The sequence below is a fragment of the Melitaea cinxia genome, chromosome 7, assembly GCF_905220565.1.
Source record: "Melitaea cinxia chromosome 7, ilMelCinx1.1, whole genome shotgun sequence".
In the NCBI taxonomy this organism is placed as follows: Eukaryota; Metazoa; Arthropoda; class Insecta; order Lepidoptera; family Nymphalidae; genus Melitaea; species Melitaea cinxia.
In genome coordinates, this window is record NC_059400.1 from 6,765,752 (window position 1) to 6,783,164 (window position 17,413).

Below are 17,413 nucleotides of genomic sequence, written 5' to 3' on the forward strand. Positions count from 1 at the left end.
TGATTAAAAAATATTTACGTATGAAAGCTAACGTCATGTTTTAGTAAATTTGACGTGGCGGATATTTTTTTGCAGCAAAAAAACAGAACAATTTGGCATTTTTGAAGGACGTTGATTCAATCGCGCATCTAGATTTAGTCTAGTGATCAGTGCGGCTGCAACTAGTTTTATTGTATGCATATGGCCATTTGGCCTTATACCTTGACAGAGGGGAACGCCTGTACATGGCTACTCCCCTCCGTGTTGCTCTTTGCCTAAATACGATCTTTTCTAGTATATGCCATATGGTACGATCTTCTGAAAAATAAAGTTGGCAACACTGGTACCTACTGCTCGTCATAACAACTTGATAACAACGTGATAACCATGTGATAACAACCACAGAGTACTATGGTATAAACATGAATTAACATCAAACTATTGTGATAAGGATAACCTCATAGATTATACACTTATAAACTGGGATAACCTTTACCTTCATAGGGAAAACTAACAACTATCGTAGATACAGTATCATTCATCGGTATTCAAAATCGTCGAAACTATCAACTATACCTATTTCGATTTAAGTAATTGTCAATAAATTTAAATATCAAATTTTTCTACTGTACCAAAATCTTTAAATATTGTTATTAAAAAGCACTATTAAGATGAGTCGCCACTTAAAAGCTTTAATTGGACCAAGCATTCTTAATGCTGATCTATCCTGTTTATATGAAGAATCTCAAAAGTTACTAGATAATGGTGCAGATTACTTACATTTAGACGTAATGGATGGGCAATTTGTTCCAAATCTAACATTTGGTCATCCAGTAGTAAAGTGCCTTCGCAACAAAATTAAAAATGCTTTTTTCGAAACCCATATGATGGTATCAAGTCCAGAGCAGGTAAAATATTACTATTCTACTTCTTAATATTACTAAGTTTGCTTAAGTGATAGACACAAAATAGTATCACATATATTTAAAATTTGAAAAAGAAAACTAGTTAATTCAATAAATTAAATATATACATTTAAATTATTTCAGTGGATAGTACCTATGGCCAATGCCGGAGTAAACCAATATACATTTCATATTGAACCAGTGAGAAATGTTGAAGATGTGTGCAGAAAGATAAAAGAAAATGGAATGAAGGTATAGTTATCAAGTTGAAAGTATCCCTTCTTCCCCAACTTAAATAATATGTTATAATATATGAGTATATATCAATTATTTCTTAGTGCAGTATTTTATGAAAATCTTTTCAAAATACTTTTCTTATAGGTTGGAGTTGCAATCAAACCGGGTACAAGTGTGCAAATAGTAGAAAAATATATTTCTATATCAGATATGGTGTTGATAATGACAGTAGAGCCTGGATTTGGTGGACAAAAGTTTATGGTGGATCAAATGGAAAAAGTAAAATACCTTAGGGAACATTACCCCTTGTTGGATATTGAAGTTGATGGTGGAGTTGGACCTTCCACTATCAGTTGTTGTGCTGATGTAAGTTTTAAAGTTCATTATTTAATGTTTTTCTTCTTTGGCTTTAGCACCCTTACAGAATTGGCAGTATCAGAATAGATGCTTCAATGTTCGGTGAGTGTCTGTTGTTCATTTGATACATTGACAAGGCTGACTTTGCTATTTATCAAGATTTGTGGAAGCACTAGTTAAATAAAAATAAAAAAGATTTTTTTAAACTGATATTGAGAGGAACAGATAAAACAAAACACAACAAAGGTTAGTAGGTATAGTCTAATGTTATTTTCTACAATAAAAGCACACAAGGATGAGAGCCCCACCACACTCCAGAAAGTGAGCGAAGAATATTGACATTATTTTCTGACTTATTTAGAATATGATTGACATGTTGAGAGCCAGTCATTTTTGAGTCAAGGTATACTCCTAAAAATTTAACACTATTCCTAACCGGGAAAACTTGGTTGTCTGAAACTATTATTACAATAGGTATAGATCTCTTCCTAGAGAACACCACCACACTACTTTTTTCGGTAGATATGGATAAACCATGTCTATCCAACCACACTTATAAATAATAAATAGAGGAATTAAGTCGATTAAAGCATTCCGTGCCAGAAATGTACAATGTCACATCGTCCGCATATTGCAAAGAATTGCAGAAAGAACTGAAAGGTCAAGGTCATTAGTATAAATATTATATAAAAGAGGGCTAAGTACCGAACCTTGCGGAAGACCTTTCCAAACTTTCCTAGGGGGGGAAGATGGAATTTTGATAATTAACTATAATAGAAAGGGTTAACAAGTAATTGCAGACGTAATTTACTATCTTCACAGGAAGACTCAAATGAAGCATCTATTGCTTAAGCACCAGAATAAGCACATCATCGTAGGCGGACGACACGTCAAGGAACACTCCCACCAATGATTCGTTTTTTGAGAAGGCAGTGCGGATATCAGTGATATACTGAGGCTACTGACTATACTGCCACCTTTCCGAAAACTGAACTGAGTCGTGGAAAGAATGCCATTGTTCTCTACAATCCACCCAAGCCTATTTTTAATGAAGTGCCCTAAAATTTTTGCCAAGGTTGATGATAGAGCAATTCGGCGTTAAGAAGAGGGGTCATTACCAAGCTTTCCCGGCTTTAAGATAGGTTTAATGATTTGAGTCCCCCATCCTCTGGAAGAATTTCCGATGGAAAAATGAAATTTAAAAAATTTAGACATGTCCTCTGTGTTTCCAGGCCACTTCTTACCACAAAAGAATCGACACCGGGTGAAGAGTCCTTTAGGAATTTAAAACCAATTGAAACTCCTCCAGCGAGAAGGGGTCATCAAATTCACTGAGGGGAGTACGCGGCGAACTTAAAAAATCGCTACATTCCTCCAAAGATGGAGCTGATGCAGGAGCCAACTTCTGAGAGAAGGAATCTAACCAAAGCGAAATGTCATTAATCATAGGGCTATCATCAGGGGAAAAAGAACCACGGAATTTTTTAATATTTCGCCAAACTAATGAGGGATGAGAAGAAGGAGACAAGCTTTCACAAAACACAAGCCAACAACTCTTTTTCTTTTGAGCAAGTAACCTTTTTACCTGTGCTGCAATATGTTTGTAATTCGGGTAGTTTTCTAAGCTCATAGATACCGAATACAAGCATTCTGCCTCTTTACGCCGCCTACAAGCATTTGTGCATTCGGAGTCCCACCATGGTGGGGAAGAGATTCAATATATGCGTCTTTTTTTTTAATAGGAGCCCTTTTTTTTCGCACTATTTAACAAAACGTTTTTAAAATCTGAGTAAAGCACGTGAACATTTTTGACTTGGAATTTGACGGATTTGTTGATCAGTTAAGTTGGCAAACTGAGACCAATCTGCGTTAGCCAATTTAAATGATTGTCTGGATGGATAATTAATCATAGAAGGAGAAGGAGTTTGACTATGATGAAATTAGAATAGGAAAATGGTCACTGCCAAAAGAGTCACTGAGAATCGACCATGAAAATTGGGCTGAGATGTTACAGAAGTTTAAAGAAAAGTCGACAACACTCTTTGGATTCTGGAAAGGTGAAACCCTGCGTGTGGGAAAACCATCATTACGTACAACGAGGTTGTATTCATCAAATAAGTGTAGTAAAAGTAGGGCATGACAATTAAAATCACCTAAAACAACTATAGGTGGGGTTAAGGAGGATAAAATTGAGGAAAATTCAGACAACACAGATGATGAGGGGACAGGAATATATACAGATATAAATGAAACATTTAAAACACATACAACAACAACATTGAGACTATCACTATGAGATGTAGGGATGAATGAGTATGTACATTTTCTAGAGATTAAAATGGCTGTTCCAGTCTTACCATCACTTCTGTCGTCCCGAAGACAAGCGTAGCTGGGTAACCTAAAAAGGTACCAGGCCTTAACCAGGTCTCCTGGACGGCAACAATCGACGGATTATATTTTTTTAAGATATATGTAAAATCGTGTTTTTTATTCCTTATGCTACGGCAGTTCCACTGGATTAGATTCAGGGATATTTTGCAATAATAAAGACAGCTGAGATAGGTTTTTACGAATATTGTTCGGTAGCCCGGTGTCACTGAATCGGGAAATCATACTAATGAGAATAAAAGTTAGTAGTTCCAAAAATTTATCATTAGGGAAATATTCTCTTGTGGGAAAGCACACCCAGCAGGTAGGGATGAAATAGGGAGTTGGACTATATTTTTAATGCGCTTGTCTGTCATAACCTGGGCTAGCAGGTGCGATTGGACGGAGTGGGGTAAATGTAGTTTTTCTATATGAAGTAGAAGTAGGAGAATATTGTGTATTAATAGGGTTAGATATAAGAGGCGTATTCCTAGCTGTGTCAGCAAATGATCTACGTACCTGTGGGAATCTAGCAGAGGCTTCAAGGTATGAAACACTTTCCTACTAACTAATTTTATTGCTTTTTGTCTAGAGTGCTCAGGACAGGATTATCATTTGCTGCATGCGCACCAGACCAAAATAAACAGGACAGGAATTGGACAGAGCATGTCTTGCCCTCGTGCATTTGTGAACATTTGAAGTACCTCGGTTTTGATCTATACTGAGCCTTTACATGACCAAATCGACAACAATTATTACATTGGATTGTTGGCAGAATGTAGGTTTCAACCGGTGAAGAAGTAAAATAACAAAATATACGAGGAGGAAATTTTTGTCCAGAGAAAGTTAAAACTACTGTTTGTGTAGGGATCCTAATGAAAATATTATTTTTATTATATGATTTTCGGCTCAATCTCCGGGCCCGGACAACTTTTCCAACATCATTAGGGACTTCAATATTTTCCACCAGTTCTTCCATAGACCACTCTACAGGTACTTCTCGAATAATTCCCATTCGGGAAACGCTTAATACTGGGATTGCTTACATTTATCCACCAGCAGTTAGTGGTCTAAGAAAGCATTGGCGTGTTCAGCTGTCTTAAATTCTATTGATACACGGTTGCGTCCAACTCTTTTAATACCATCCACCACAACATTATTGATATTATTTTTATAAAGAAAGTGACCGAATTGTATTGGACGTAGGACTACACCTGTGTTTACTACTGTTTAATGTCTAGATACGTGGGCCACGAAAGGAACAACATCATTTGACAAGTACTTACTTGTTTTTTCCTTTATCATAGTCCGGATGAACGTAAGTCAATTGAATAGATGGTGTTTCAAGGGCGGAAGACGACGATTTTTTTTGGCCTGGAGATAAATATCCAATTCAGGCCGCTTTTCTGTTAGATCCATTCAAATCCACTGAAACTGTCGTACTCGTATAAGCTTCACCAGGATCTGGCGGTTCATCATCCACTTTAGAACAAGTAAAAACTACACAAATATATATATACTTACAGAATGACAATCACACAACAAAAACACAATGGGACAGAGGTTTTACGACAGAAAGGTATCAATATATTAAACAGAAAAATAGCCGCGCTAGAACTTACGAAACTTGCAACAACCACAATCTCCATTATTGATATTAAACACAGATGTTATTAATAAAAATTTACTTTTTGTAACAACAACAAAAAAAATTAGTAGTAGATAAGAATATCTGTAATTATATAAAAATAATAATAATAATAAAATTAATATCATTGATTTTATTCTGTTAACTTTTTTATAAATTAATAAAAACTTACATATTAAGAAGAAAGATATTGCTCTGTTTTCAAGTTATGTTATGTTATTATTTTGTCTAATGCAAGGGTTTTATTTTTAGGCTGGTGCTAATATGATAGTATCTGGTACAGCTGTGATAGGAGCACAAGATCAAGCTTCAACAATTAAATTATTACGAGAAACAGTTCAACAAGCTATTGAGAAAAAACATTTAACCTACTGAAATGACAATTTTGTAGTTTAAGGGTTACTTGTTCATAAAAAATGTAACTGGTCTTCCAAACACTTTTTACTTTTGTAAAAATAAAACAATGGCATGGATTTATATGTTTTATTAGTCAAATCTACTTAAATCTATTTTATTATTTACACCATTGTTGCCAGACTGATTTGGGAACGTAGAGCTAACTGCTAGGCCGCTTTCTTTAAGTACCATAGGCTCATTATTAGCCTTCAATTTTGTTCTCAGACTCGACATAGCTATGAGAATAGCTTCCTCAGTTCTTATTGTTCTTGAACCCTGATTAGGTAAAACGTTGATGTAATGATTAAACAGCAAGCTGGCCTCTTCCACTTGTAATTGCTCATCACTCTCAAGGGCTGCTTCAATACCATGCAAACCACCAAATACAATTAAGGCATGATTGTATGTGATTTCGTTTGAAGGCAAATTATCAATAGGAGTTCCTTTGTCAGATGTACCTATTGTTAAATCATATCTGCAAAACAAATTAAAATTTTAAATATTATCTCTATATATAAAAATAATCTCCATTTCTGTTGTTCCCCCCCATAACTTGAAAGTTTTTACAGGATTTTTTTTTTTTTGACGTTGCGTTGGCGCAACAGTCACAGCCATGGATTGTACCTGTTGCGCTGGCGGTTGCGGGTTCGATCCCCGCACATGACAAACATTTGTATTGGCCATACAGGTGTTTGCCGTGGTCTGGGTGTTTGTGCAGTCCTAGTGGGTCTCCCCACTGTGCCTTGGAGAGCACGTTAAGCTGTCGGTCCCGGTTGTTATCATGTACACCTGATAGCGATTGTTACTCATAGTAGGGAATATATCCACCAACCCGCATTGGAGCAGCGTGGTGGATTAAGCTTTGATCCTTCTCCTACATGGGGAAAGAGGCCTATGCCCAGTAGTGGGATATTACAGGCTGAAGCAAGTGCGATTTTTTTTTTATTACTGACAGTGGCGGCATAGGGACTGAAAAAATAATGAAATTTGAAAAATGAAGCAAACTTAATGACTATTTAACCTTGCCTCTTTTGACAGTTTGCAAGACAGCTAATTTATACTCTTGTTAAGAAGACGAGACATTTGTAGTTTATTATTTGTAATAAATGACCTAAAAACTACTGGATCAATTTTGAAAATTTTTCATCACAAGAAAGCTACATGATCACTAAGTGACATAGGCTTATATTTTAATAGGAGAAAACAAAACCGACCAAATCTTATAATCCAAATGGGCAAAACTATAAGCGGAAAGCTAGTTTAACATATTAAAATAAAAGTAAATGTTATCAATAAAACGTACCCATCTTTATAAGGGCACTGGGTAAAAACTTGACTAAGGCTACTTGCAATTCTCACGGTGTATCCCCAGTATACACCAGTCTCAGCCCTCGGTGTTGCAAGACTAACAATTTTTCCCTTCAACTTCTTACTCCCTTCTGAAGGCGGCAGCATTCTAACTGTTACTCTGATACCCGGATTTAATAGTTTATCCGTAGAGACATCTTGTAATAATCCCACATTGACTTGTGAACCTTTACCTGGTTTCACTTTCTTGTTCATTGTTATTCCTTCTCTAAAATATTAATGTATATATTTTATAAATATGATGACCATAACAATAATAATTTGTCAAGTATAACAGTAATAAACAAAATCAAAAACAGCTTTATTCAAATAGGCCCCAAGAGCAGTTTCTAATCATCATTTTACAAATTAAAACTAAAAATAAATTATTATTTTTGTATAAGTAAAGCTACCACCGATCCGGAATGTAGATTCTGAAGAGAAGAATCGGAAAGAAACTCCGCAGTTACTTTTTTGAAAAATAATATATAATATGTGTTTTAGTACAAAATTAATAACATGTTGCATAAAATACAGCATCACTAAGTCCACACATCTCTATTAACTATGTAATCCTGCACCGAATCTTTATCTATTAAATTTTTTTTTAAATAAAAACTTTAAATTTATGTTGAGACAATTCCAAAATTGTTTGTGGGATTTTATTAAACATCCGAATACCATAATCCAAAAAGGAACATGTATACCTGAATTTAAAATCATTTGTCATGCGTAAATGATGAGGCGCATCTAATGGATTCAATAACCCTGCAAACTCTAAATCTTTATGAATTGGAAAGAAGTGCTTTCTTAAGTATTGGGGACATTCTAAATATTGCAATATTCTCGCCAATTGTACACAACTTTTGCGGGCCACTTTAACACCATCAATATCTTCGAGTTTTGACTTTTTAGTGTTCAACTTCTCCCCAATATCATCATAAACTATGATTTCGTCCACACAAAAAACGCACGCAGCTCGGGCAATTTGTCCAGCTAAATATGTACGCAATTCAGCCGATTGAGCATTTTCTAATATGGATCCCGGAACAGCTATGCTAACAGTTGATATTTCAGCATATTTTTTTTCTTTTTCAATTTCTTCTTTTTGTTTTATCTCTGCGTTCTTCTCAGTTGCTAACCTCTTCGCTCTTTTCACAATTTTTTCCTCATTTCTCTGTCGTTTGAAAGCTTTCCGCTCTTGATTAATTTCACGCCAACTTTTCCCTGGTGGTTTTGTTGATGCCGTCGATAAAGACATAATTGTGACACTCAATTATTTTACTTAAAAAAAATTCACATGTAACTATTATATATATATAAAAACAATACACATTACAAAACTACAAAAATACACGTGAAAACTAAAGTCAAAGAGTATCTATATAAGAGTCACAGATTAGTGCAAGTGTATAAAATGACAGATCGCTAATTCGCTACCAAAGAGTATAGGTATCATGAGTATATAATCGCTACCATGGAGCATAGAGAAATTCTCTCTATGCTCCATGATCGCTACTGTCATACCTACCCCACCCCAGCCTGCAAAATAATGATATTTGTAATAAAAAAAATACTAATTGATAGATTTTGAATTGCTCAATTCAACTACGTTGTCCTTTTAAATTGCTCACCTCAAATTATATAATTAAAAATCAAAATTAAAAAAAAAATCAAATATTTTCAAACTCATCTTTCGATGTATACAATATTTTAAATTGCTCAAAGTGTTAAAAAATTGCTCAAGTTGCATTTATAATTGCTCAAGTATAGTTTGGAACAGATCCACTTTCCTTAATTTTTAAATAAATATATAAAGTTGGAACAAATTTAACGTTTATATCGATAAAGTGAGCGCTGCAGATGCGCATAGACAATGATGGGAAGCCAAAAAATTGCGGATATTCGTAATAAAAAGATGCTAATCGTTCGATTTTCAATAGCTCAATTCAACTACGTTGGCCTTTTAAATTGCTCACTTCAAATTATTTAATTAAAAATCAAAAAAGTCGTTGAAAAAAATTAATTTATCAATATTTTCAAACTCCTATATCTTTTGATGTATACAATATTTTAAATTGCTCAACGTGTCAAAAACCTGCTGAAGTTGCATTTATAATTGCTCAAGTACAGATTTGAACAGCTCCACTTTCCTTAATTTTTAAATATATATAAATTGTTTGAACAAATAAAATAATGATATTTGTAAAAAAAAAAAAAATACTAATCGATACATTTTCAATAGCTCAATTCAACTACGTTATCCTTTAAAATTGCTCACCTCAAATTATTTAATTACAAATCAAAAAAGTCGTTGAAAAATATTCTTTTATCAATATTTCCAAACTCCTGTATCTTTTGATGTATACAATATTTTAAATTGCTCAACGTGTTAAAACCCTGCTGAAGTTGCATCTATAATTGCTCAAATACAGTTTTAAACAGCTCCGCTTTCCTTAATTTTTAAATAAATATAAATAGTTTGAACAAATAAAATAATGATATTTGTAAAAAAAAAAATGCAACTTGATATAAATGCAACTTGAGCAGGGTTTTAACACGTTGAGCAATTTAAAATATTGTATACATCAAAAAATATAGAAGTTTGAAAATATTGATAAAAGAATATTTTTCAACGACTTTTTTGATTTGTAATTAAATAATTTGAGGTGAGCAATTTAAAAGGACAACGTAGTTGAATTGAGCTATTGAAAATCTATCGATTAGTATCTTTTTTATTACGAATATCCGCAATTTTTTGGCTTCGCATCATTGTCTATGCGCACGCGCAGCGTACACCTGTCTTATGATATAAACGATAAATTTGTTCAAACTATTTATATTTATTTAAAAATTAAGGAAAGCGGAGCTGTTTAAAACTGTATTTGAGCAATTATAGATGCAACTTCAGCAGGGTTTTAACACGTTGAGCAATTTAAAATATTGTATACATCAAAAGATATAGGAGTTTGAAAATATTGATAAATGAATTTTTTCAACGACTTTTTTGATTTATAATTAAATAATTTGAGGTGAGCAATTTTAAAGGATAACGTAGTTGAATTGAGCTATTGAAAATGTATCGATTAGTATTTTTTTTTTACAAATATCATTATTTTATTTGTTCAAACAATTTATATATATTTAAAAATTAAGGAAAGTGGAGCTGTTCAAATCTGTACTTGAGCAATTATAAATGCAACTTCAGCAGGGTTTTGACACGTTGAGCAATTTAAAATATTGTATACATCAAAAGATATAGGAGTTTGAAAATATTGATAAATTAATTTTTTTCAACGACTTTTTTGATTTTTAATTAAATAATTTGAAGTGAGCAATTTAAAAGGCCAACGTAGTTGAATTGAGCTATTGAAAATCGAACGATTAGCATCTTTTTATTACGAATATGCGCAATTTTTTTGGCTTCCCATCATTGTCTATGCGCATCTGCAGCGCTCACTTTATCGATATAAACGTTAAATTTGTTCCAACTTTATATATTTATTTAAAAATTAAGGAAAGTGAAGCTGTTCAAATCTGTACTTGAGCAATTATAAATGCAACTTCAGCAGGGTTTTAACACGTTGAGCAATTTAAAATATTGTATACATCAAAAGATACAGGAGTTTGGAAATATTGATAAAAGAATATTTTTCAACGACTTTTTTGATTTGTAATTAAATAATTTGAGGTGAGCAATTTAAAAGGACAACGTAGTTGAATTGAGCTATTGAAAATGTATCGATTAGTATTTTTTTTTTTTTTTTACAAATATCAATATTTTATTTGTTCAAACTATTTATATTTATTTAAAAATTAAGGGAAGTGGATCTGTTTCAAACTATACTTGAGCAATTATAAATGCAACTTGAGCAGTTTTTTAACACTTTGAGCAATTTAAAATATTGTATACATCGAAAGATATAGGAGTTTGAAAATATTTGATTTTTTTTTTAATTTTGATTTTTAATTATATAATTTGAGGTGAGCAATTTAAAAGGACAACGTAGTTGAATTGAGCAATTCAAAATCTATCAATTAGTATTTTTTTTATTACAAATATCATTATTTTGCAGGCTGGGGTGGGGTAGGTTACTGTCATACTTGAATAGTTGAATGTGCTCGATCCAGTATATAAGTGTATAATCTATGTAGGTACTCGATTGTGCGAAGAATTATGGAAGAATTGCTGTAAAAAAATTGTTGAAACATACAACTTTGAGCATTATACCGCATAATGCGCTTTAGTGCTGTAATTGGAAAACTAGGACTATATTTTCGTTAGTAATGTTTAATTGTCGAAAAATATTTTGTGAGATTCTTCATATAAAGGTGATCTTCGTAAAACTCGAGCATCATTTAAAGATCCGGGCCCACCATAATAAATATTAGTAAACTTCATATATCCTATATCTTATAAATAGCTAAATCTCAAGAATATGAGTTCTTAAAATTCGTACATATCAGATGGTATGCAGTCAATATAATCGAAAATTTTCTTTAAATTCAGCATCAGTCCAAACTTTTACTACATTCGAGATAATTTTCTATACTTTGCTTTCGACAATCTGTCATCAAATATTTTATCAATGGCTCAAATAACTCATCTGTTTCATTATCATATAATATATTGTGTAGTCGATAAAAATCAAACCACAAATAATGTTTTCAAAATAATGTTTTTTACAGTTTTAATGACAAAGAATAATAAACGTATCATTCGACAATCGACAGTTCCTTTCTTTTTTAAATCTAATTTTTTTTATATTCAAAATTGACAGTTCATAGATAACGAGCCGGTAACCTCCGTGGTCTCTGGCGAGCTTGCGGTGTCGCCAATGATTAAAGAAAAATTTATCTATGGGTGTCGCTCATGTTGCCCGCATTACAACTGTCAATAAATATGTCACTTGTTAATGAACTAATTGATTGATTTAAACTCGGAGTACTCGATAAATCATCATCATCACTATCATCTGGGTAAGATGATTCAATTAAAAAGTATATAATTCTTTTAGAACTCCTTTAAAAAACTTACTGAAAACAAAAATGTTAATGAAATAATCAAAATCAAACTTTATTTAAAATAATCGTGAATAGTTTTTGACCAAGTAGTGATGAGATTGCCGTCTATTATTTTTTTTTTTTTTTTTGAACATTGATTTATTTATTTATTTTATTTATTTATTTATTTTAGAAAACTAGGTCAGTGATTCGTGTATAAGACCGTGGTTATGCACAGAGCCACAGACTAACAAAAACATATAATTTGAAATGTCAAGTTAGGGCTGTTGATATTTTTTAAAATATCGGATTCTCGGAAGAGGTTTAGGAGGGTAGGTGAGAGTCAACACGTGCTAGTGTATCTTTCCTATTATTTTGTGGAAATTTTTGTGTTTATTGTTGAATTTTGTATACTGTGCCGGTTTGTTTTGAATAGTAGTGCTGTTTTTATTTTATGTAATAAGTGGTAGTCTCTAATATGGAGTGGGACGCTTCACCTCCTCCTGATGGGGGAGGTGGCGGCGTTGGCGGCAATAAAAGGCACTTGTCAATGGATCCTGATGCTGAAAGTGTAAAGAAAGCCTCTCCTCCGTCTGCCTCTGTGCAAGACACTTATACTGATCCAGATTTCACAGGTAATAAAGTTGCTTATAATCAGGATGATAAAGGTCCCTTTTCTGTTCATATTTCCAAATTGGAATCTGTGCAAAAATCTGGTCCATCCATTCGCCTTCTCAATTTCGCACAGTTCCTTCATAAGAACTCCATAAATGGAATTGTTAACGGAGGCATTAAAAACCTAGGCAGAAATAGGATTTCTGTAGATTTTTTGTCGGCTGATCTAGCAAATTTATTTGTCCATAATCCTATTCTATCCGCAAATAACTACGAGGCTTCTATCCCACAATATCAAGTCACGAGGACTGGCGTGGTCCGCTCTGTCCCCATTGAATGGTCTTTATCAGATATGGTTGAGGGAATGGAATACCCTCATAACTGCGGTAAAGTCATCAAAGCTCGTCGCCTAAATAAAAAAAGAATTACCGATGGAAAACCTGAATGGATACCTACTACTACAGTTGCCCTAACCTTTCTTGGACAGAATTTACCTGAGAGAGTTTTTTGTTTTCACGTATCCCTTCCTGTTTCTTTGTACCAATTACCGATCATCCAATGCTTTGCTTGTTGCCGTTTCGGTCACACTAAGGGCCAGTGCCGTTCCACCCCCCGATGCTACAAATGTGCTCAACCTCACTCTGGCGAAACCTGCTCTGTCTCAGATGAAAATGTCTCTTGTCTTTTCTGCAGAGGCAATCATAAGGCTACAGAATCTTCAAAATGTCCGGAGCATGAAAGGCAAAAGCAAATTAAACTAATTATGACCAAAGAGAGTATTGGTTACACAGAGGCTTCATCACGTGTCCCTCATCTGCCCCGGCTATCCTATGCTGCAGCTTCTCAAGCGTCGCCTAGGCTAGAGCCCTCTCCTCAAGTCACTTACCGATCCCAAAGCTCCCCTACAGATCCTTCTCCTCAAATCACTCACCAATCCCAAAGCTCTCCTACCATTCCCTCTACCTCCTACCGTAAAACGGTGTTCAGTACTCCTCGTCCTAGTACCCCTTTGCGCCCCTCTTATGATGTTTATGCTCATTCCTCCCTCACCAACTCTCCTAAATCTACCATGCCTAACGGTTGTGCTTTTCCTAATCCCCAAATGATTGAGCCGACCCCAAATTTAACTCCTAACGATAATTTAATTGAGATTTTGATCTGCGCTCTTGTCAACATGATCTCTAAGTTTGGAGACGCTTTACCGAACAATGTCCTAAGTTTATTGCAAACTTTTATATCTACTTTAGTTAATAAAAATGCTGGGTCGCACGATCATTCAATGGAATTGTAGAAGTATTCGAAATAAAAAACATGAACTAATTTATTTAATCAATAAATATAAACCTGCAATATTTGCTCTTTCAGAATCTAGGCTTCAGCCTCGTTCTATATTTAGAGTACCTGGCTACTTGTGCTTACGTGATGACAGAGATGATGGCTACGGAGGGTCCGCTCTTCTGATTGATAGAACTGTTACCTTCTCGCAAATTCATATCCCTTACCATGGTCCTGGTTTTCAAATAATTGGTGCTAAAATATTTAATCTATTATTTTTTTCAATCTATTTACCACACCCTAGTTCAGCATTAATTTCAGAATTAAACAATATCTTATCCACATTTTCGTCTCCTCTTGTCATCTTAGGAGATTTTAATGTTCATCACACACTCTGGGGTTGCGGTAAATGTGACTCAAATTCCTCATCACTGTTGTCATTTTTTGATAATCTCAATTTATGTGTCTTAAATGATGGTACTCCGACAAGAAGAGGTGCCCCGAGTGAAAAACCTAGTGCAGTTGACCTCTCCGCGTCATCTCCGAGTTTAGTCATGTCCTTCGTGTGGATGGTCTTACCGAACTCATTCGGTAGTGATCACTTTCCCATATTAATAAATTTTGATTCCGCTCCTAATAAATCGGCTCCTCTCCCTCCTCTCTTAAAATACCGAACTCAGAAAGCTGATTGGCGTAAATTCTCATATTTTCTTGATTCTAAAATTGCTACCCTTCCTCCGGTCTCTGACAATAATTTTTTACTGTGTTATGATCTGTTTATTTTGTGTCTAACCTCTGCAGCTGATGAATCAATTCCACTTAAATACCTAAATTTACAGAAAACAACTGCTAAGACTAAGCGCTTACTCTCAAAGAAAAGGTCTAGTGGGTGGCGTAACTTCTGCGAGTCTTTGTCACTGCGAGCTCCTGCCTCGCTTGTGTGGAGAAAAATAAAATCTTTCAGACAAATTTTTCAGGATGATCGTATCGTCTCTTCTAACGATTCCTCTTACTGGTTGCCTAACTTTGTTAATAATCTAGCTCCTCCCTATGTTCCTTCTGAAAACATTTTTTTATGTCCTCCCTCTTGCATGGCTTCCGAAAGATTCAACGATTCCTTCTCTTTAAATGAACTACTTTCTGCCCTTGATGGACTTAAGGATTCTTCGCCTGGGATCGATGGTATCCCATACTCCTTTATTATGAAATCCCCCACTTCTGTTAAACTATATCTGCTTGATATCTTTAATTTAATCTATAGCTCCGGAATTGTCCCTGATTCGTGGAAAACTCATATTATCATCCCTATCCTAAAACCTAATAAAGACCCCAGGAATCCTTCTTCATATAGACCAATTGCTCTTTCATCTGTTATGACTAAAATTATGGAACACCTTATTAAAAATAGATTAGAGTGGCTTATAGAGAGTCGAGGCCTATTGTCTAAATACCAATTTGGCTTTAGGAAGGGTATGGGCTCTTTAGATAGCCTCAGCATCTTTACCACCGATGTTTGGCGTGCCCTTAGCTCTGGGAAACATGTTATTGGTGCCTTCCTTGATATCTCATCTGCATACGATAACGTTGAGCTCCATATTCTCCGTCAGAAAATGTTTAACTTAAACTTGCCGATGAAAATGATCAATATTGTTTTTAATCTTTACTCTGCCCGATACATCACGGTTCGCGTCCAAGGTTTATTACTTCCAAAAAGAATAGTCTGGAAAGGGCTTCCTCAGGGCTCCGTTCTGAGCCCCCTTTTGTACAATTTGTATACTTACAACCTTGACAAATCGGTCCTCTGTTTTTGCAATATTCTACAATATGCTGATGACATTGCTCTTTATTCTTGTTCTTCAACTTTTTCCGAGGCCACTTCTAGACTTAATTCTGCCCTGTACTACTTAAATAATTGGTTAAATGATCATGGTCTTACCTTGTCTGTCCCAAAATGCTCTGGCATCGTTTTCACTCGAAAACGCTCTGTCCCAGATAGCGTGTCTCTTCACATCAATAGTCAACCTATTGCCATTCAGAATCACGTAAAATTTTTGGGAGTCATACTGGACTCCAAAATGTCGGGCGTTCAACATCTAAATTATATTTCTAACAAATGTGAAAAAAATATTAATATTCTAAGATCTCTCTCGGGCGTTAGATGGGGATCGCACCCTTATTCGCAGAAGTTGTTGTACAATGCGATTATACGTAGCCATTTTGACTATGCAAGTTTCGTTTTGGAACCATGTAATAGGGTTGCTCTCTCATATTGGACTAGATTACAAGCGAAATGCCTACGAATTATAGCTGGAGCAATGAAAATGTCTCCTACTAATGCCCTTCAAGTGGAATTGGTTGATCCTCCTTTACATCTCCGCAGACAGTTCTTATGTGACAGGTTCCTTATTAATGCCGTACAAAACTTTTCTCACCCTTTAATTAATAAGCTCCATGATCTCAATCAGCTTATTAATAATTCAAATTTTTGGACCTATAAAGATAAACCCCCCCTTACTAAATCTTTTCTTAAAATCAACATCAATGGTATATATCAGTTTGACAAAAATCCACTATTCACGTATAGCTACGATTCCTTGATATATCATCCTAGAATTATCCTGAACCTAGGAATTACTAAAGAATCACCTGGCGCCGCACTTGAGTTTAATAGAATAATCGATTCGGACTGGTCAGAATGGTTACATTTCTTCACTGACTCATCTAAAATTAACCCCGAGTTAAACGTTGGTTCTGCTGTCTGGATTCCTAAATACAATATTATCTTGAATTACAAACTGCCTCCTCTCTCCTCAACTTTCTCAGGTGAATGTATTGCCATTTTGGAAGCTGTCTTGTATATTGAATCTCATGGTCTTAATAAATCTGTAGTATTCACTGACTCTCGAAGTTGCCTCCAGGATTTATTGAAAAGTCCATTTCATGCTAAAAATAATCTTCCCATTACTCTAAAGATAAAAGAAACACTGTTCAAATGTCATCAGTCGAATATTGAAGTAGCGCTTGCTTGGATACCGAGTCACAGCGGTATAACAGGTAATGAGATGGCAGACATATGTGCAAAAGACGCCATTCACCTAGGCTGCGATAAATATAATAAATGCTTTACCCGAGACTTTAGAAGTTTGGCTAAACAATACCTGGATAAATCTTGGGATAGATTATGGCAATCTTCAAGACTAGTTACAGGTAAATATTATGGCAATATCCAGCCGTGTATCCCTGTCAAGCCATGGTTTTTTAAATACTCCGACCTAGGTAAAAT

General features: G+C 34.6%; 2 protein-coding genes across 2 annotated transcripts; one reads left to right on the forward strand and one right to left on the reverse strand.

Moving 5' to 3' along the window:
* Positions 1 to 386: 386 nt before the first annotated feature.
* LOC123655286 (ribulose-phosphate 3-epimerase) lies at positions 387 to 5,966 on the forward strand. The gene is made up of 4 exons (XM_045591099.1): positions 387 to 887; positions 1,029 to 1,136; positions 1,266 to 1,487; positions 5,746 to 5,966. The coding sequence occupies exons 1-4, from the start codon at positions 651 to 653 to the stop codon at positions 5,866 to 5,868; spliced, it is 690 nt and encodes a 229-aa protein (XP_045447055.1). The 5' UTR covers positions 387 to 650; the 3' UTR covers positions 5,869 to 5,966.
* Positions 5,963 to 8,713, reverse strand: LOC123655285 (putative methyltransferase C9orf114). The gene is made up of 3 exons (XM_045591097.1): positions 7,944 to 8,713; positions 7,193 to 7,465; positions 5,963 to 6,364 (listed from the first exon to the last, which is right to left on the reverse strand). Exons 1-3 carry the CDS (start codon positions 8,495 to 8,497, stop codon positions 5,980 to 5,982), a joined length of 1,212 nt encoding a protein of 403 aa, XP_045447053.1. The 5' UTR covers positions 8,498 to 8,713; the 3' UTR covers positions 5,963 to 5,979.
* Positions 8,714 to 17,413: the final 8,700 nt, after the last annotated feature.